Source organism: Aotus nancymaae, unplaced genomic scaffold (assembly GCF_030222135.1).
Source record: "Aotus nancymaae isolate 86718 unplaced genomic scaffold, 86718_ANA_hifiasm-v0.15.2.pri h1tg000016l, whole genome shotgun sequence".
Lineage (NCBI taxonomy): Eukaryota > Metazoa > Chordata > Mammalia > Primates > Aotidae > Aotus > Aotus nancymaae.
Window position 1 is genome coordinate 28,893,618 of NW_026988428.1, and position 22,111 is coordinate 28,915,728.

At 36.0% G+C, this 22,111-nt stretch overlaps 2 protein-coding genes across 6 annotated transcripts in view; both read right to left on the minus strand.

Moving 5' to 3' along the window:
• TPH2 (tryptophan hydroxylase 2) overlaps positions 1 to 4,259 on the minus strand; it is a 94,858-nt gene extending 90,599 nt beyond the window's left edge. Inside the window, exons 1-2 of the mRNA XM_012441250.2 lie at positions 4,015 to 4,259; positions 1,412 to 1,561 (exon numbers count right to left, since the gene is read on the minus strand). Coding sequence (XP_012296673.2) covers positions 1,412 to 1,561; positions 4,015 to 4,119 — 255 coding nt within the window. The 5' untranslated portion in view covers positions 4,120 to 4,259. The remainder of the gene's footprint in view (positions 1 to 1,411; positions 1,562 to 4,014) is intronic.
• A 14,844-nt stretch (positions 4,260 to 19,103) lies between these two features.
• The window catches only part of TBC1D15 (TBC1 domain family member 15), a 75,783-nt gene continuing 72,775 nt past the window's right edge, over positions 19,104 to 22,111 (minus strand). For all 5 annotated transcript variants that reach the window (XM_012441406.2, XM_012441403.2, XM_064376988.1 and 2 more), the window contains 3 exons: positions 21,849 to 21,965; positions 21,238 to 21,324; positions 19,104 to 20,429 (listed from right to left, as the gene is read on the minus strand). In XM_012441406.2, the coding sequence (XP_012296829.2) occupies positions 20,208 to 20,429; positions 21,238 to 21,324; positions 21,849 to 21,965 (426 nt within the window). In that variant the 3' untranslated portion in view covers positions 19,104 to 20,207. The remainder of the gene's footprint in view (positions 20,430 to 21,237; positions 21,325 to 21,848; positions 21,966 to 22,111) is intronic.

Here is a 22,111-nt window from a genome sequence, read left to right on the forward strand (position 1 = left end):
TTAATATTAAGACTCAAGAGATTTCACATACATTGTGTCACTTTGGGCTTTTAATGATCTTTGGTTGACGCAGAGTAGATATTTTTAGGGGAACTGAGATCCAGATGGGTTAAATGGTTTAGCTAAGGCCCTATGACTAGCTGATAGCAGAGTGACAACTCAGGGCTGCTAACTCCTTCTCCAGGAATTTATCCACTGCACCCAGCTGTCTAATTGAATTGGCCTGCCTTTGGCACTGTATGGACACAGCCTTGGATGACATAATTATCTGTAAAATATTTCCCCAGATTTCCATTACCACTGTTTATGGTGCCTGATCTTTTCTTCAAGGTCAAAGAAAACAAGAAATTATTTGCCAAATCAGGCTGCTCATTCCCCTGCTATGATCATCATAGAGGCATCATAAGAATGCCTCATAGTTATATACTTTACAAAGCACTTTCACTCATACTATTTCATCCAACAATCTTGTTAGGTAGGAACTATTATTGCTATTTTACAAATAAATTGAATCTAGGAAGCAGCTAGTGTTTAGCCAAGCCAGGAGAACACAGATCTGAATCCCCTGACTGCAATTCCAGCTATCTTTCCACTGCACTAGCAGCCCAAGGCATCACACAGAGCTAGGCTCCTTATCTTACAGCTCTCATCAACAGCCACTGCTCCCAAACAAAATGCATTTGTAAGGGAGGGTGTTTGCTGAAGGAGAGAGAAACCATTCGGTGTATGCTGATAAGAACACAACAGCTTTTTTGGGCTTTTCCAGCCTCACCCCTAACTGGGATCTTTCTTGAGGTTCAAACTACAGATTTGGGCCTGGGAAGATGCTACGGCATTTCTATAAGATGAGGGGAAAGCTAGCCCAACTATATATATATATATATATATATACACATATATATATATATATATATATGGAGAATGACTCATATTTACAAAAAGATACATTAAGACATATAAACAATGAGGCTTAGGGGAATACCAAGTGCCTATACTCATATATCTCACTTTTTTGTAATAAGCATGCTCTTAGGACATGTGTAAATTCAAATTTGAGCAAATCAAATCAAGCTGCAGGCTCTTGCTACTTAAGATACCCTGTTTGGCTCCTCTTGTGTTTTCATTCTCAGGTGTGAAGCTCACATTTTTGAAGTACTGACCTCCTAACCTGGCAATAGTCTTCAGAGTTCCTAACAAGCTAACTCTGCAATAATAAGCCACAGCTTATTCAATTCTGCTTATTTCTTTGTTTAACAGACAAACCCCCCTTAAAGCCTCATCAAGTTTAGTTCCTTTGAATCTTTCACCACATTATCCAGAAATTGATTCAGTAATGTTTCATAGCAGATAACAGGTTTGTAGCCAGGCACACAGTCACTTTTAAAATCATGTAATGATATTTTACATTCACCTGAAAGAGCCTCAATGCTTTTACCAATCCACCAACTTCATTTTTCAAGGAGAATACAACAGCTGTCTTGCCACTTTCAGTAGCAGTTTCACTTTTGCTGCTTCCCTTGTTGCCTTTGTCGTCATGTTTGCCAGAGTTACCTTTATTTAGCTTCAGGAAGGTAGAAGCATAATAAAACAAAATATTAGTTAGGGTTCCAAAATCTTCCATAATTAAATTTTTTTCCACACATTTCATTCATAAGCTGGAAGCTCCACTGATTATACAAACTTAAGGTGAAGTTGCCATGTCACTCATAAATTTCAATCATAAATATTGGTCTAATTTACTCTGGGACACTATTTTCCAGTGGTCTAAGACATCATCTAGTGGTTGAAATTAAAAAGGGATCAGATTTGCTTCACTTTCATAGCAACGAAAACCTGACTGTCATAAAACATGAAGTATCATATATGAACAATTCCTGCCTTTCTAGGATTATTTTACAGCATAAAAATTGATCTCTTAGCCTAGTTGAATCATATGGAAACCATATTAATTACTAACCATAATAAAAATAAGATCAGACATATTTTTGACAATAATTTTAGTTTCAATTAAATTTTAAAAACAAAATACTTATTTCATTCTGAAATATGTCAGCACATGCCCAGAAACTAATGGGTAACATTACTTTCTTCAATTAGATCTACATTGTCAATGTGAATACACCTGCAAAAGTTTAGCACAGATGAGTGTGTAACTATAAGGCCAAAGATGTCAGAAAATATTTGAAAAGTGACTATTAAAATTCAGCCACAAATAAAAGGAAAAAAGAAGAAAGGAAGAAACCTGGCCAGCTAATCATTAGGAGCAAACAGTAAAATCTGAGAAACTGAAAAAGGTTAACACTTCATCAGTCACTTAAGATTTTATATTGCCTGATGAAGTAATGTCTATTAGTCCTGCTAGCTAAAGAAAACAATGACAGATTTCAATAACTCAGATCACATTGCCGGAAATGCAGAATAAAAAGCTGGAAACTTTATTTAGGAATAGAATGGGAGGAAACAAAATGAAAACAATAAGCTGGAAACTTTCATTTGACAGTCAGTGCAAAATTATGATGGTCTATTTTATGTTCTTTATATGTAAATACAGCATTGGGCAGACATAGAAGTAACTCCTGGCAAATGGTGATTTAATACAATTATACCAACCTACTATACATCCTCTGAAACTGACAAATGTAGGTTTGATTTGGGACCCAGTGAATAGTTATTTGTCATTGTCTTCTTCTGATTTCTCTATTGGCTTTATTTTCACACATTAGTATTGCCTTACTCACTAGATTTATATATAATAGACATGAAGATTTTATTATTTATGACTTGAGGGAAGGAAGAGGTTTATTCAGACATTGACATTTGACAGTATGTTTAGTTATTAAAAGCTCAAATGTCTCAGTATTCTTAACATCTGCCTCCTCCTCACCACATAACACACAGATCTTACATATATAAGTAGCATTTTTATATGAAAGGGTCATACATTAACCATAACTCGGAGCTTTCTTTTCCTTCTATCAGTTAATTATAACTTCAAAATTCTTCTTTGTAATATCTCTTCCAAATATTCATGATATTTAAATGTTAGAAAATCTATTCATGTTTTGGCCTCATTTTTGCAAATTGATTAAAATAATTCTACAAAAGTGGCCATGTTCACTTTTCAACATTTTTATCAGTAACGATATGTCAATACAATGCAACCCTCTCGAACATATTTGGAGCTATTAAAACAGATTATTCTATGATACAGACTGAATTGGATTTGGTTGATAAACTCTGATAGTGGAGTAATAAAATACCATTTAATATTTTTAATGACAATGACCTCGATACATTTTTATTTCATGGATGTTATTAAGCCCACAACTATTACCTCAAAGCAGGATCTAAAGTCCTGCAAATACAGTTTTTTTACTCTGTAAATATTTTAAACATAAAACTCCCTTAAATATATAGCAAGTGGTGTATTGCTTTCATTATTCCATCAATTAAACTGGAAAAAAAATTGAGTAATGTGGAACACAGAAAAACTTTTGAAAGGAATCCAATCTTTCTTTCATTCTAATAACCTGCATCCATAGCTGAGAACAGAAAATAATAGTTCTGTGTTTAAAGACCAGGCTTTGTAAACTGAAGGGGGTGTAGGAGACACAATGATCTTCTGAAAACTGTGGAAATTTATTTAATTTGTTCTCCCTACTCCTCCTCCTCATAATAAATGGCTTTTCAAAATTCTACACACTCTTTTATTTGGTTGTAGATTTAAGACATTGGATCATACAATCTCTCATTCTTAATGCTCAGGAACTTCTTAACTCTCTATAAACTTTGCCGAAAGGAAGTTTAGCACGCAGTAATTGGCACACTCGCTTTACTTTATGGAGAGAAGAGGAAGACTGAAGGCAGACAGGAGAAAAGCAGGGTAAACAGATTATAAAGGAGAAAGTTGAGGTGTTTGTGCTTACGCTATAAGAGGGATTCATATAGTGAGGAGAAGATGGTCACTACTTTAGAAAATACTTCTTCAGAGAGTGCCAGGTACGTAGTACTCACTGTTAAGCTGCCAAGTAGCTGATGCTCTTCGGGCACTGCTGAATCCAGGGACAACCCTCTCCTTGCCCAGTATTTACTGGAAAACATCATCATTGCTGGCTGCATGGATCCCAGTGTAATATTCTTTCTCTGCAGCAGGGGGGACTAGAGGGGCAGTAGCAGCGCTGGAGGAGATTGAGAGGAAGGGGCGTGCGATCAGCTGCCTGCTTGAGGTGCTGTCCAGAGCCCTGGTGCTGAAGAGCAATACGAATCCTCCCATCCCCGGGCTTCTTTATATGAATGAATGGAGACTGATGGAAGGCTGATTAGAAAGAAACTCATTTCTGGTTGCCGATGGCCACAGTCAGATTACAGACCTGAAGCCTGGGGTTATCTGTGCTCATGGTGCGATTTGTTTCATAGGTCGAGTAGCCGTTTGGGCGGGGGTGGTGGAGAACAATACATAAGGGGATATTATTTGTACAAGAAACCATCTATCCTCTGACGTTAGCTCTCATCTCTCAAGTCTGCTACTGGCAAGTTGACCTCAGTCTTTAAGCAACTGTGAATTCAAAGATTTTGTGCTTTCTTTTCAAAATTAGAAAAATAATTTTAAAAAGATCAGCACTGCTGAACCCTTAAACCATTTGACAGACTTTTTCATTTTTAATTTTTATGGATAACTAATAGTTGTACATATTTATAAGGTACGTGTGATATTTTGATACAAGTTTACAATGTGTAATGATCAAATAAGGTAATCAAGATATCCATTGCCTCAAGCATTTATCATTTCTTTGTGTTAGGAACATTCCAATTCCATTCTTCTAGTTATTTTGAAATATAAAAAGAAATAAATTATTGTGCTCCCGATCACTAGATCTTATTCCTCCTATCAGCCTGTGTTTTTTTTTTACTCATTGACTAACTCTATTTTATGTTAATAAGCTTTTTCTGACCTGAGATATTATAATTTTGTGCATGCAAATGTGTGAGTGTACATATGTGTAATGGCTTTCATAAAAGGACTTCTTCTTAATCCTGTGATGCCTCTATGTAGAGTTATGGAGGAAAATGTATTGCAAAGGAAATGTAAGGCTTTGATTTAACCACATGTGGATATGTATAGCTCAGACGCTAACCCTGGAATCTTCCTCATTAAATGAGAAATAAAAGGAAACTAGGTGTCCACATATCAGTCATTCATTTTAATACTCTTGTGGCCACTGAATTTTTTCTATCCACTGGAAATCATGGAAATTTAACCACGGACATGATCCTTTCATATATAAAATACTACTTAAATATATGAAATCTGTGTGTTATGTGGTGAGGAGGAAGCAGAGGTTAAGAGTACTAAGACATTTGAGCTTTTAATGACTACACATACTGTCAAATGTCATTGTGAACTAGATCAAATCAGGCAACAAGACATGCATAGATTATTCAATATTCTTACTATTCAAACCTTAGAAAGTCATAAAATTAAACTCACCAGGCCACAGGAAAATGTTACCACTCTCCTGAAGAATGAAAACTCTTGACCAAATATGCTGTTTGAAAATCTAAACAAAATCGGGTGCTGGCACTGCTTGTCTGTATAGAAAAAAATTTTTTCAAAACAAGTAGGGATGAACTAATATTGACTGAAGTTAAATTGTTTCTTGAGTCTTAAAGGGACATAATTATTAATTGATCTAATTCCAGAAATATGATTTGACTTACATTTTCTGTAAAGGTGAGCTCTAATCAGCTAATGGGAGAAGGAAGTTTAAATAAGATGAATGAAGTAATGATAATAATAGCTAATGTTATTGAGATGCAATGAAAGAACCAGAGATGTGATGGGATAAAATCCACTGGACAGTGTCCCTGCTTGGATGTGGAAGCAAAGAGAAAAATATATTAAAAGTAATTTATTTAAAATATTTATTTAGAATATTAAAGATTTAACTACTTTTACTCACACCAGAAATCCTATTAAAACAGTATTTAAAATTCCTTTTCAAGGAACACAAGAATTGCTTAAATTGGAAAACAGCAATAAAAAATTAGAAACTTGAAAGAAGAAAATAATGATCAAAGGCTTTGCAGTCATGGGAAAGCTGAACCTTAAGCTATCAGTGAAGAAGACTGAGAAGCAACACAATTTACATGACAAAATACCCTAAAGGCTCAAATACCTATGGAATTGAAGGTAGACAGATGAGACTAAAAAAGAATGGTTCCAAGTCTGAGAAGCAGTTAGACAAATCAAAACTTATAACAAAGTTACAATAATCAAGACAGTGTGGTACTAAGGACAAATATATAGGTAAATGAAATAGAATTGAATGACCAGAAATAAACCCTTGTAGAGGGAATTAATTTTCAATAAAAGTGTCAAGACAATTCAATGGGGAAAGAACAATCTTTTGAAAAAACTGTCCCAGGACAACTTTGGATATCCATGTGCAAAACAATGAAGTTGGACTCCTGCTTCATATTGGACACCAAAGGCAACTCAAAATGAATCATAAACACAAACGTAAGAACTAAAACTAAAACTCTTAGAAGAAAGTATAGGAGTAAATGTTTTTGACTTTGGATTAGGCCATTGTTTCTTAGATATGACATCAAAAGCATAAGTACCTAAAGGAAAAAAATACGATTTCATCAAAATTAAAAACTTCTGTGCTTCAGAGAACACCCACAGAAAAGTGAAAAGACAACCCACAATATGGGAGGAAATATTTGTAAATCATATATCTCATAGGAGACAGTATTCAGAATAAAAAATTCTTACAACTCAGCAATGAAAAAAACAAATAGACCAATTTTAAATTGGGAAAGAAAGTTTATTTGAGATAGCTTGCTCTGTTACCCAGACCGGAGTGCAGTGGCACAATCATAGTTCTTGGCAGCCTCAACCTCCTAGGCTCAAGTGATCCTTCTGCCTCAGCCTCCCAAGGATCTGGGACTACAAGCACAGGCCTCCACACCCAGCTAATTTTTTGTAGCTGTTGTAAAGACAGGGTCTTGCTATCATGCCCAGGTTGGGCAAAAAAAAAAAAATTTAATAGGCATTTCTCCAAAGAATATATGGCCAATACAAACAGGAAAAGGTGCTCTACATCATTAGTAATTAGGGAAATGCAAATAGAAAAACACAGTATGACTTCTGACCCATTAGGATGGCTAAAATAAAAAAGACAGACAATAACAAATGTTGATGAAGAAGCAGAAAATGTGGAACCCTTAGACATTGCTGGTGGTTTTATACAGGCACTTTGGGAAACAGTTTGGTGGTTTCTCAAAATGCAAAACATAAAGTTACTGTATGACTCAACAGTTTTACTCCTAGGTGTATGTAAAATGTGTAGTCACTTTGAAAAACCATTTGGCTGGTACTCACAAAGGTAAAACTAGAGTTACTATATGACTCAGCAATTCCACTCTTAGGTATACACCCAAGAAAAATGAAAACATATATCCACAAAAACTGTACATGAATGTTCATAGCAGCATTATTTGTAATAGCCAAAAGTAGAAACAACTCAAATTTTATCACCTAATGAAAAGACCAAAAAATGATATATCATAAAATATTATTTAGCAATATAAAGAAATAAGGTACTGATACATGTCACAATATGTGTGAACCTTGAGAACATTATGCTGAGTGAAAGAAGCCAGTCACCAAAGACCACGTATTGTAAGATTTTGTTTATATGAAATGTCTAGAAGATGTAAAAAGAGATAATTTTTTAAAATGAGAGACACTGTTACCTTATTTTTAAAAAGCAGTTAAAATCCCATATTCTTCTTGACTATTCTAAATAGCTAAGCTACCTCCTCTTTTGCCCCCAGGTAGAAAAGTAAAGATTAGTTTCCAGAAAGGGTAAAACAAAGGGCCTCTGTACTTAAAAGCATCAGGCATAATTGAGAATAAGGGTGCTATTCTGATTAAATGAATGTATTGAGGTATTGAGACTCGTGATATCATGACATTGAGCCTCTCAAACCTCAGAAGGCTGAGAACCAGGCATTTATTCTCAGCCAAATAAAGAAAAAAAAATTCTTTGGAGAATCTGACAAAGCTAAGAAGCAAGACCTTAAAACACATTGAGAGCTAAGATAATATTGAAAGCTCTGAGCAAAATGGTGCAATCAAATTACCCTGTAGGTAAGCTCACATTTGACAAACCCCAATTTAAGCATTTGGTAGAGAGTGTGGGGTTAGGTTAGTGACAACTATATATAAAATCAGCAAGTTAAAAACCTTGAAAAGAACTCCCCAAGAAAAATGAAAATTAGGGCTGAAGAGGAGCATGTCTCGTTTGAGGATTACATTTACAAAGCCATAACATAAGCACTAAATATTGGCCTAACCAATATTGTATCGACTATATTAGAAAACGGACAGATAAGGAAGTGTGCATGTGAATAATAGGGGCTGTGGGGAGAGGTTAAACTGCTAAATTCTTGTCTTCCAAGATGAGAAATCAATGGTTAATGTCTAGAACTGAAAATCAAAGTAGCAGCAACACACACATATTACAACATTGAGACATAGGGAAGTAAATACCACAAACGTGAGCTGACAGTTGAAAGTCTTGCCACTGGCGGGAGATGGGGAGAGTAGGAGGATATGGATGGTGGGGAGAAGGAGAGGAACAGTTTATCATAACAACAAATCTTGTGGAAACCATGCACATGTATGACACTGATTACAAAGATATAAACTTTAAAAATAAATTATGCTGGGCATAATGGTCAGGCCTATAATCCAGCATTTTGGGAGGCCAAGGCAGGAGGATTGCTGAGGTCAGAAGTTTAAGACCAGCCTGGGAAACATAATGAGACCACATTTCTACAACAGACAAAAAATAAAAAAAATTATAGTGTGGGGGTATGTGGCAGTATTCCCAGCTACTCAGGAGACTGAAGCAGAAGGCTCTCTTGAGCCAAGGAGTTCAAGGCTGCAGTGAGCTATGGTCATGCCACTGCACCCTAGCTTGAGTGACAGAGCAAAACCCCATCTCTAAAGTAAATAAATAAAAAATACTGTGTGGAAATAGGGCATTTAAAAAAAAAAAACACCTGAGTTTAAATCTTAGCTCTACTTGCCTAGTTGTGCTTCAGGACACATTACTTCACATTTCTCAGTCTCCATTTCTGTAATAGAAGGGCAATAGTATCGAAAGCTTATAGAGAACTGTTATGCTGATTGCATTGGATATGTATAAAGTGATTAACATGGTGGCTGGCAGATATTCAACAATCAAAGTGTTAATTATATTCCTATGCCTCCGTGATTCTGAAGCCAGAGTAATATAAAATTGGGCATTGGTTTGCAATCTTTGACAGAAATTTAAGAGACGTGGATATCTAGGTTTTAATGAGGTATTTGTCCTCATAATTAGTGATAAGTAAAAAGTCAATAGTCATAAGGTGAGCCAACAGAATTGTTTGGATCAAGCAGCTAAAGAGGCTGGGAGTCAGGAAGTGGAAAACTGAGTGGGAAAATATAAAGAGAGATATTGTCAGATAAGGAGACCTCACATATAACATCTTACAGGAGGAAGAGGGCCATGTGATCATGAATGACCATGATGGCGAACAGCTGAGATGATATAAAATAGGGATCCACCAAATTAGGGAAGTTTTATGTTAAGGACATCAATGAGTCCTCAACATAGGTATTTGTTGTCATTGAGGACAGTAGTGAAATTGAGAGAAATATCATACACCAGTCCTTACAACACCTGGAAAAATGGTACTGGTTTCTGAGAGGCTGTAGCCCATATAAACGAAGAAATGAAAAAAGCATTATCAATAAACTGAGACAATATAAATAAGCTGAAGCATCCATGGCCCACAATGGGAAGAGACCAACCTATCCACGCCCACCGATTTCCATTTTGTGGACAGAAGGCGAGAGGCCTAAAGACTCCTTATTTCTTCTCCTTCCCTTACCACTCACCCCCACAACCCTGGCCAAGTTAGAAGCCAACTGGAAATGCGATGTCATGAAGACAAAGCTAGGCTTCAGTGGTGAAAAGAAATGTGTTTGGGAGAAAGAATGAAAGGACATAAGCAAACTTAAAGTAAGGGAGAATTTGCCTGGCAACTCTCCAATGTGAATGGAGAAAGCAGGCGTAAAGTTATTAAAGGATAGATATTGGATGGGAGCATTTGGAGAGATTCAAAGCAACAGTGAGTGTTTCAAGATTGGAATTCGACAAAAAGTCTGATTCCTTTTCCTTGAATAACTTGTCTTTTAGGTTTTCAGCCATCATTCCAGTCTATCAAGTATGTGTCACAAGCAAATTTGATGCATATGTTTACTATGCTTAAATTCATGTTGAACAAGGCAAGAGAAAGGGCTGAGCTTTGTATTTATAGCACACAACCAAGCTAACAATCAGTTTGGCTGGATTTTTTTCCCATTGACATGTGTCTCCTAGAGCTTATAGGGTATACTTTTGTCTTCTTGACAGGAATTGCTCTCTGTTACTACCAACTACTCCTAATTTCATCAAATTAACCACATGAATATCATGCCAAAATAACTTTATTGCCTATCTAAAGTGCTTCCTTGATTTAGTAGTATTGTAACTTATCAATAAAAGGAAATGAAATAAGCCTGCAATGATTTACTTTTAGGAAACTCAAGCAGACTCCTACACAACATCATTTTATTTTCAAGATATTCACAAGCCAACATCTCTCCTGACTTGGAGTGAAAAGCTTTGATTTATTATTAGTCTCGATAGTCAATATGAGTGATGCACTGTGCCCAGATTAAAATTTCCAAACTATATAATACTCAAGTGGTGTTTACCACTTCAACTCATATTGTAACAGATGAAGGTGCTTATAACATACACAAAGAAAGTATTTGTTCCTACTGATTACTCTCAGATACTACACAACCCATCATTTGAGAGGGAAAAAGGATGAACAAAAAACAGTACACTGAAACTTTGCATGAAGGTTGTGTCAACCACTTAGACATGCAGACAATACAATCTGACCTGAAATCAAGCAGGACAATTTGATATCAGAATCTGACTGAATTGACCTACTGTTGAAGCATAACCAAAAACAGCTGTCCACAATATTAGGCATTAACTTGTTGCCTAATAAGATATTCACCAATTGTCAAATGGACACTGTAATTTTCCATACTACTAAAAAGTTTAATGCAGACCTGTCATTTTTAATTTTTGTGAATTTTTATTGACTTGAAGGTGATCAGACTTCATAAATAAGCAAAATATGAGCTATATCTTACACTTATGCTTTCATCATTTTTAATAATTTTTATAAAGGGAAAATGGATAAAAGGCAAGCATATCAAAGCCAATTTTGAAAAAAACTGAAGCACAAAAAGAATAGCAATTTATGGTGGGGTCAGTGAGGCTATGGCTCAGAAGAAACCAGAATACACAGTTCAGATTTGAAGTGAATATGACCTCAGTCAATAGGAAACAAACAGATGGGTGCCTCAAGGCTCTACCTGCAAATAGTATGTTTGGGGAGGAAAGGAAAACTATGTAGCTTTGAGATTCAGAGAGATAGCTTGTGGCAATATTTATTTGGTTGCCATGAAATAATAATAATGATAGCATTTATAAGTGCTTTATCATGCCCAGGACTGTATTAGACAGTTTATATATACTCCATTTACTCTTCACAACTGAGGAAGATAATAACCCATCTACAGATGAGAGGGGCTGAGATGTCTGGTCACAAAACTAAGAAGAAACTGAACCAGGTCTCAAATCCATGACTGACTCCAAAATCTGTGCTCTTAGTCTAAACTTTTCGTTCTACTTCATAAGTAGACATTTTCTAATATGAACAATTCAGTTTGACTAAATTATTTTCTGATATTTGACTCCCAAAGCGTATAGAATAAACTTTATATCCTTTGCAAGAATATAAAGCATGTTATAAAGGTGACCCAGGCATCCAGACTCCACCCTGAATTCACCTTGAACTTGAGAAAACAAGCCCCTAAAGCAAGTTGTACTACTATTTGATCAGAAGTACCACCTATCAACACAGCTCATATTATTTGCATGGGTAGAAAATTCTAAATTTTGGCCAGGAAACTTTAGGTGAGCGATAGCAGATACATTATAAGAAAACACAAATAAAAATAAGGCATGTAAAACTTCTAAGTTTTTTGTTTTTGTTTTTGAGATGGAGTCTCGCTGTCACCCAAACTGGAGTGCAGTGGCACAATCTTGGATCATTGCAACCTCTGCCTCCCAGGTTCAAGTGATTCTTGTGCCTCAGACTCCCAGGAAGCTGGGATTACAGGTGTCCACAACCACACCAGGCCAATTTTTGTATTTTTAGTAGAGAAAGGGTTTTGCCATGTTGGCCAGGCTGGTCTCAAACTTCTGACCTCAGGTGATCCACCTGCCTCAGCCTCCCAAAGTGTTGGGATTACAGGCATGAGCCACCACACCTGGTCAAAGTTTAAGGTTAACAACAAAGACTGCATTTTTTAAAATCCATGGTGATGCTCTTAGACAGTGTGAGTCTTTAAGAAAAACTTAGGAAATTTAGGAGATTATAAAGTATGAGTGAACCCTGGACCTAGGCTAGGCCTCTCATGGATCCACTCCATATTGTGAAGCTATTAAATTCAAATCTTCTTACAGAATAAACTCTCTTCTAAACTTACTTCTTTATGTCTGAGGGGTAGAGTTGAAGAAGGATGTGGAAACCTCAGCAACCCAGACATGGAAAAAAGTGTCACAAAATCAAATTTAGAGTGATCCATAAAAATGAGCATTTCTGTGGTAAAGAATCTCCTTTTCTACGTGTCTCTGTGTGTGTGTGTGTGTGTGTGTGTGTGTGTGTGTTTAAAGAAAGGTGTGGTCTCATGTTCAGTATGATTCAGTTGTCCCGTTAGGATCCAGGGGAATACATTTGGAGAAAGACATTTTTTGGAGAGAGGGCAGATAGTCATCATCTCAAGCACTTGTTGTTTCTTTGCATTAGGAATGTTCCAGTTCCACTCTTTTTTTTTTTTTTTTTAGATGGAGTCTCCCTCTGTCACCCAGGCTGGAGTACAGTGGCAAGATCTTGGCTCACTGCAACATCCAGCTCCTGAGTTCAAGCGATTCTCCTGCCTCAGCCTCCCAAGTAGCTGGGATTACAGTGCCCACCACCATGCCCAGTTAATTTTTGTATTTTTAGTAGAGACGGGTTTTCACCATGTTGGCCAGGCTGGTCTCGAACTCCTGACCTCGTGATCTGCCCATCTGGGCCTCCTAAAGTGCTGCGATTACAAGCATGAGCCACTGTACCCAGTCTCTACTTTTTGTTTTGAAACATACAATAAATTATTGTTAACTATAGTCACCCTATTGTGCTACCAAACACTAGATCTTATTCCTTCTAATTGTATTTTTATACCCATTAACCATCCTTTCTTTGTCCCACCTCCCACTACTCTTCCCAGGCTCTGGTAATCATCATTCTACTTCTCCATAAGTGCAATTTTTCTTAGCCTCCACATATGAATGAGAACATGCAATATATATCTTTTGGTGCTTGGCTTATTTCAATTAACATGTCCTCCAGTTCCATCCATGTTGTCGCAAATGTCAGAATTTCATTTTTTATGGCCGAATAATATTCCATTGTGTATATATACCACATTTTTTTTTTTTTTTGAGACAGGGTCTCACTCTGTTGCCCAGGCTGGAGAGCAGTGACATAATCTTGGCTCACTGCAACCTCCACTTCCCAGGTTCAAGCAACTCTCCTGCCTCAGCCTCCCAAGTAGCTGGGATTACAGACACTCACCACAATGCCCAGCTAATTTTTGTATTTTTAGTAGAGACAGGGTTTCACCATGTCTCTACTAAATTTATCAGGCTTGTCTCGAACTCCTAACCTTGTGATCCACCTGCCTTGGCCTCCCAAAGTGCTGGGATTACAGGCATGAGCCACCGCACCTATCTGTCGATGAACACTTAGGTTGAGTTCATATCTTGGCTCTTATAAGTCATGCTGCAATAAACATGGGAGTACACATATGTCTTAGATACACTAATTTCCTTTCTTTTGGTTATACACTCAGCAGTGGGACTGCTGGATCATATGGTAGTTCTTTTAGTTTTTTGAGAAACTTCCACATTGTTCTCCACAGTGGCTGTACTTACATTCCTACCAACAGTGTGAGTTCCCCTTTCTCCACATCCTAACCAGTATCGGTTATTGCCTGTCTTTTGATAAAGCAATTTTAATTGGGAAAGGAGTCTACTATGTCTGAGTGAGGGCTTCAGGATTCTGTAATCTGAACTAATTGACCACATTCTTATTCCTTAAATTCCAACTCTAAGATGTGCCTTGCCGAGACAACCCATCCATTACAGAAGCTGTAGCTTATAAAGTGCTTTTCAGGTATGAAATGTCAATGAAAAGGATCCTTTTCTCCTCTGGCTTCACTTGCCAATAAAACTTTGGCAAAAGTCATTCTCCACAGAAAGTTCAAAGGTTATTTTAGAAAAACATTATTAGTTAACAGGATGTGGAGGAAGCTAGTGAGAACCATAAGATAGGTTCTCCTCCTTTGAGAAGTCATTAGCTTTTACAGAGAATGCTTAAAAGCTCTGTTAACCAAAAAAGAATATTTGTCCTAAAGTTGAGTAACTTTAGGACAAATATTTGAGAAATTTAAAAAATTCAGTTTTTAGACTTCACTTCTTTACATCTTGATATGCAAAAGGAGGAATAGTGCATGTTGTCCACTTGGGGGAAGAAGTAGTATATAAAGGTTTATCTATGTATTTATAATAGCATTACTTTTAAGAGTATAAAAACTAAAAGAACTTAAATTTCACTCCAAAATCTTAACAAATTTAATCTTTATATAATCTATTAAGGTTAGATGTTAACTTGTTTTAGAGATAGGGTCTTGCTCTGTCACCCAGGATGGAGTGCAGTGGCACCATCATAGCTCACTGTAACATTAAACTTCTGGGCTCAAGAAAAACTCCTGTCTCAGCCTCCCGAAGTGCTGGGATCACAGGCATGAACCACAATGCACAGCCTAAATACTGTTAATTTCAAATGACTTCCTTCCTAGTCAGCAAATGCTACATTTGGCTCATTTAAGACTTGACTTAGCTAACAAAAAAATCATGTGGCCGAAATCTTTGGGTATATACTCCATACTTGTGCCCCTGACAGTGACTGTAGCAGCATGCAATGTAAATGCTCACATTCAGAAGTATCTTGAAGGCTCGCCTACTGGAGAGCAATTTGCTTTGTAAGTCGAGTCAGTGACACCAATGGAAGAGATTCTAGTACCTATACAATCAGGGAAAACAAGACCCAAGGCCATAGAAAGAAAGCCCTATTTGTATTTTTAAAGCAGTCTACCAACCCACTGGATCTTGGGCATCCAATCAAACTAGTTTGATGTTGGAACCATGGTTGACTGTCACAGCAAAAGTCCATCTTTGAAGTTAATAGGTCTTTTTAATTAAAAAAGCTAAACTAAATTGGACTGCTGCTCATTGATCACAGCAAAGCTTACTGATGTTTTTTCCTTCTGTCATCTTTTACAAAGAGAGGTATGTGAGAAGCAATATAGTATCTAGATCATTTGAGACTGAGAGGCATATTTAATAGCTCACCTATTATTCTAACATCCTGATTTTATCAATAGGGATTGAATCATATTAGGCAAATATGGTATCTCCAATTCCTGATTGTTCTTAGAAGATTTTTGTGTATAATCACTTTTTTAAAATATTGATTTCATAAACAGTGGAATTTCCTGGGGGGCTGAAAGAGGTGCTGTGGATATCAAAAAACACTGTGGAGTCCAGTACAACTGCAGGCACTCCTCCAACCTTTCCAGGCAAGGGCAACACATAGTTTTTCCCTGTATCAAGATGGATGGCCTAAAAAATAAAAGCCTGCTTACAACAGTGGGGGAAACATTTGTAATTAGAAAACTCCTCAAAAATATACAACTTAAAATCCCCGTAAGATCCCAAGGGAAGAAAAGGCCAAATATGGTCGCATCATTCAAATGGCAGTGTATACACTCATGTCCAAGTACAGATGCTTACTATCAGGTAATAACAATAGATATTGACGGAAACCTTTCAGATTCCAATAATTTAATCTTGTTTTGTGCTCAGAAGTGACACAGAAAGCTTAATTTTCTTCAGAATGTAAGAAATGAGGAGAAAATCTTCATATAATAGGCTGAGATGACTGTCATCACTTTCTACTAAAAATGGCAACCAGAACTAGAGCAAATCCATCTTAGAAAGTCAAGGAACCAGCTTTTTAAAAACTAAGGGACTTGACCATAAATCAAAAGATTAACGTACGAAATACAATACATAATGGTAGTTCTCTAACTTCAGAGGGGCTCAGGAAATCACCTGGATGCTTGTTAAAATGCAGATTCCTAATCTAACTTCCAAAGACTCTGATTCTGTAAGCCTGAAGTAGCACCTGGACATATATCTTAATAATACAGACCAAGGATAAGGAAACAAGCACTCTGAGTATATTTTAATTAATGGGAGCTCAGCACATAAAATTAGCGTAAGTTATATATCGTTACTATTCTTCTGTTAAGTAACTTGTAACAATGGTTGCCAACATTTGAGGAAAATGAGAACACTTTCAGAAACTACGCAACCTGCCTCCAAAAATATGCAGGTACACCCACAACACTTTGCATACAGTGAGGTTCCGGTATCCTCTGAAAACCCCAAGTAAAGACGCCCAAGCTAAAATGATATTCTCCTGGTACATATCTGCACGTAACTCAGCTGACACTGTAGGTTCTTCAAAAAATTTAGGGTTACTTTATACAAACTATCTTTAATAATGGGCACATATATGTGAATTTCACCTAAGAATTAGTTGGCATCTATAAAATTTCTTGGCAATGTCAGGTTCAGTAAGAATCACTCATTATCTCTCCCAAAAGGCTGTTGTCTTAATGCTCAAAAAAAATTTAAGTCTCTAGTCACTGAAAGTTTCTTTTTTTTTTTTGAGACGGAGTTTCGCTCTCGTTACCCAGGCTGGATTGCAATGGCGCAATCTCAGCTCACCGCAACCTCCGCCTCCTGGGTTCAGGCAATTCTCCTGCCTCAGCCTCCTGAGTAGCTGGGATTACAGGCACGTGCTACCATGCCCACCTAATTTTTTGTATTTTTAGTAGAGACGGGGTTTCACCATGTTGACCAGGATGGTCTCGATCTCTTGACCTCGTGATCCACCCGCCTCGGCCTCCCAAAGTGCTGGGATTACAGGCGTGAGCCACCGCGCCCGGCCCTGAAAATTTCTTATAAATAATCTTAGACCCATGAAATTATCAAAATGGGGAGGTTCTTAAACGCAAAAGTTCCCATAGATTTATGCCAGAATTGAAAACACATATGCTCTTCAACTTACATTATATTCTGATAAACACATTATAAATTGAAGATATCATTAAACAAAGATGCTTTCAATACACCTAACCTACCAACCATAGCTTACCTAGTCTACCTTAAACATGCTCAGAACAGTACATTAGTTTAGTTGGGCAAAATCATCTAACACAAAGCCTATTTTATAATAAAGTGTTGAATATCTCATGTAATTTATAGAATATTGTAGTGAAAGTGAAAAAGGCAGCTGTATGGTTTCTATTCACTGCACTGCATTCAGATCATCATAAATTTAGTTGAAAGTTTTTAATTCAAATCATGTTAGATTGTTTGTCTGTACTTTTAACAGTTAATGTTAGAAATGCATTTTAACAACTTTATCACATGATATAGGATATATTTTACATGTTATAAGGGTGTGGACAGAGCATCTTGTGAAAACAAATAAACTTTTTAAAAAACTAGTAAATTTACCTGAACAATGTATTTTAGCAATCTTAATAGCACATAGTATTTGCTAACTGGACTTCACGGACTGATTTAAGACTTTTTCTGGAACTATACTATACTACCACTTCCATATCAAAAATACACTAGATAGAAAGCAGGTTAGTAAAAATTGTTTTAACAAGTAGTTTTGTAATAAAACTTGACAGAAGTTCAACTTACTAAATGTATAAAGATTAAACAAAAAAAATCTGAAGTAGGTATCACATCACACAATAGGAAAAAACTCCCAAAAAGTCACTGTCCAGGAAGAACAAGGAGGACATCAAGATGTTCTAAGCAATTTCCTGAATAGCAGGAAATGAAAGGCTGGAGAGGCTGGGTTTTTGATCAGTTTATGTTCTTTTTCTGAATAGGCTTACTCATTATTATGATGAAAGATAACACACATAATATTAAAAACTAAAATCTAATAGTTCTACTGTCATGGTTGTCAGTTAATGCTCAACTAGGAAAAAAGTTCATTTGGTTCCCTTTCTTGGGGGAAAAAAGTCAATCTCTAGGACCATTTTAGAAATGTACAATTTTTTTCTTTACACTATTAGCATCAGCTGTAGTAAGCTGCTTTACTGAGACAAATAAACATATCCTTCAAGGCAACACTGCCCATTTCCACGCTGATGAAAAGTTTTTTTCAGTTATCAAAGGGGTATTTCTTTTTCATTTCCATAACTTTATTCAGATGATCATTTCAATCATATAAAAATAAGAGATGTATTGACGTCCATCTTGGATGTTTTCTCTTCTGGTAAAAAGTTTATTCAGATGATCATTTCAATCATGTAAAAATAACAGATGTATTGAGGTCCATCTTGGATGTTTCTTCTTCTGGTAAAAAATTAGCTGGGCACGGTGACTCATACCTGTAATCTCAGCACTTTGGGAGGCTGAGGCGGGTGGATCACTTGAAGTCAGGAGTTTGAGATCAGCCTGGCCAACATGGCAAAACCCCATCTCTACTCAAAATACAAAAGTTAGCCGGGTGCAGTGGTACGAGCCTGTAGTCCCAGCTCCTTGGGAGGCTGAGACAGGAAAACTGCTTGAACCCAGAAGGTGGAGGTTGCAGTGAGCCGGGATCACGCCACTGCACTCCAGCCTGGGAGACAGAGCAAGATTCTGTCTCAAAACAAAAAAAAAAAAAAAAAATTAGCAGACTATTTCTAAGTATAATTTAACTAAAAACACTACTCAACTTCAAATTTACTTTAATGATATATACAGGAGTTAACAACTTACAATTAAAACAAAATCAGTTATGTTAATTTCACATAACTTAAAATCATGCAATACTGCATGGTAAAAATAACAGCTTTGTTCATATACAAAAATTGTTATTTTGAGACTCATGAGAGCATCTTGAAATTTTTGAAATAAGCTTTTTGCAAAGAGTATTTTATAAAAATTTAAACACCTGATTACTTAGTTAATGCATTATTAGGAAAGATAATAAACATTATTAGTAAAGTGAGGTTACAAGCAATTAGTTTTAAAATTACACCAGGTACAGGGTTGAACATAATCTCAAGAAATAAATGTTTAAGAAAATAGTTTTGAAAAATATCTCATATTGAAGCCAGGTTAAATTTTGTCAAACTAGGTTATATAAATCAATAGTCAAGTTTATTCAGTTAAAGAAAATATGCCTAACCTTTCTTATACTCATAAATAAGGACTTATAATCTTTATATACAAGTGAAGAAAAGTTCAATGAAAAAAATATACTGCCAATCCACTTATTATGGCTGAAATAATTATTTATCTACACATTAGATTGCATTGATGAAAATGTCCAATTTAAATCACATTCAACCAGCATAAATATTTAAGCTGAGTATTGTAAGCAATCGAGAAAAAAATCCTTTTAATTTTTATTACTGGGTAACAATCTACTTCTCAGCTTAGAATGCTATAGAAAGCCTCCACATTTAATTTAATCAAATCCAAACCCAATAAACTTAAGAGTAAACAAAGGGAATGTTTTTCAAAGTGCATAATTTCCAACTCATCCACTTGCGATATTTATCCAATTCCAGTTCATCAGCAAGAAAATAAAATGTACTCGACTATAAAAATACTCAGGAATGTTATCGAAAAGGAAAGGCTATTTTGTAAAAGTAACTACAAAAATAATTAGTTTAAATCTTTGTAAAGCTTTAATGTAAGAACATCAGTACACTTTCTTTACATAAACTTTAAAGCATGATCAATACCAAAATTTTAAATTTCCAGCTTTCAAGTACTTGAAAAAGAGTTGCAACAAAGTGTCTCTTTCCAAAAAAGCAAGAAGAATGATCAAGCAGGTGTTAATCTGCAGCCATCTGAGGACACTGATGTCTGTGTTGGGCTGTCATCTCTGACTCCACTGGCAGCAAGTGTAGGCAAAGCGTTACTTTGAAATGCAGATGCAGGACAAGGAGTCATGCCAACATTTTCCTCTTCATCAATATCTGAATCTGGTGTTGTAACTTCACTGTCTTGAAGCCCAAGGATCTCACAGACTGCTTGTGGCAATTCCTGGATATGAAAAATCAAACACAAAACCATCTTTTACTACAGAGGAAAAAAAACCACAAAGTAACACTTCTGTTTAAGACTACACTGATTCCAGAATCTGAGCATTTGTCCTAACAGTGTAAATGCTATGTAACCTTCTCACAACTTATTTTCTCAGTTCCAAATAAAATGCTAACCATCTTTCCCTAAGTAAGTCTTAGATAGCTTCCAAATTAGTCACTCTCCATCCCACCTCCACATTCCCACAAACACAGCATTTCCTAATATTTGGCATTTATCTCGTTCTCCTTTTTGTAATATCTTACTTAGACCATCTTTCTCTCCCATTAAACAGAAGTTCTTCAAAGGCAAGAAGTCTCTCATTGACATGCTTTGAAAGAGAACAGGTATCAAATAAATGTTTGTAGAAATGAACCAAGTCGAGAGAGAGAGAGAGAGAGAGAGAGCAAGCCAAAACACATCAAAAGTGTTGGAGATACGCATATTTAATACGAGAGCCTATTCTGCATTCATGAGTTCAACTAAATAATATATCATTGCTGAAATTCCACACCCTCTTTGTTATAGAAATATTTTCATTACTTTGACCATTTTACCTTATTACTGTTTCCTAGCTGCCATAATTAGTCAACTGTTTTCAATTAAGTGCTATAAATCTAGAAGGGCAAACAAAAAGCCAGCCTATACTTTGTGTCTGCCCTCAACTTGCTAAAATTGCTATTTTATTTCCAAGAAGAGAAATCTTTCTTGATCTCAACCCATCAAAAACAAACCAACAAATCTTGCAATTAATCAAAACACTATATACCTTGCATTTTACCATCTGTAGAGAAATTGCTTCTGCCTTGCATAGTATATCTTCCACATCAATTTTCATGGATAATTCATTGATATGCTAAAAAGTATCAACAAAATAAAGTGATAATTGAAACTGAATGCACTATTATATTCTACTATATAAACAATTTATTACCAGTTATATTTCACTGCAGATAAAATCCTTAAAATAAAAACATTCATATACTACAAATACACAGGAAATTCAATATATCTTTCATTAGATTATTTCAAGTTTTAAAGCTAAAGACTAGCTAATAAGCTTATGGAACATTAAATCCAGCAGCTATCCCAAGTCTGTTATCTCAAAGTTATAATCAAAAGACAACTAATTTTTGGAAAACTAAACTACATAAAAGAGCCCTTGCTGAATTTCCTTTTCTTCCTAATTAACCAGGTAAAAATAACTGGCCAATATGTATTCGAACTGTCATTCTAAGAGAGTCATTCCTAGCACTGTTATTGACACAATTTAAGTTACTTGAGATTTAATAACGTTCCAAGGAAATGTTTTGTATATCAGGACCACCAAACAGACAGAAGAGCCAGAATACCAAAAATCTAAGTTAAAGGAATAACTACCTTAAGTATTTCATTGAAGCCATAATGCTTTTCCATTATTTGCTGCTTTTCTGATTCCAGAATAGCACAACAGAGAAGAAGATGGAAATTTTTACACGGTAGTTCGGTCCACATTACCTACAGAAGGCAGAAGAACTATTTACGATATTGACTCTAAAATATTTTCCTCACTGACACAATTCTGAACACTGAATGATTTCCAAGCAAAGTAGATGTTGCCTATTTAGGGAAGTCCAAGGTTTTTCTAGCTAGGAAATGAGGGG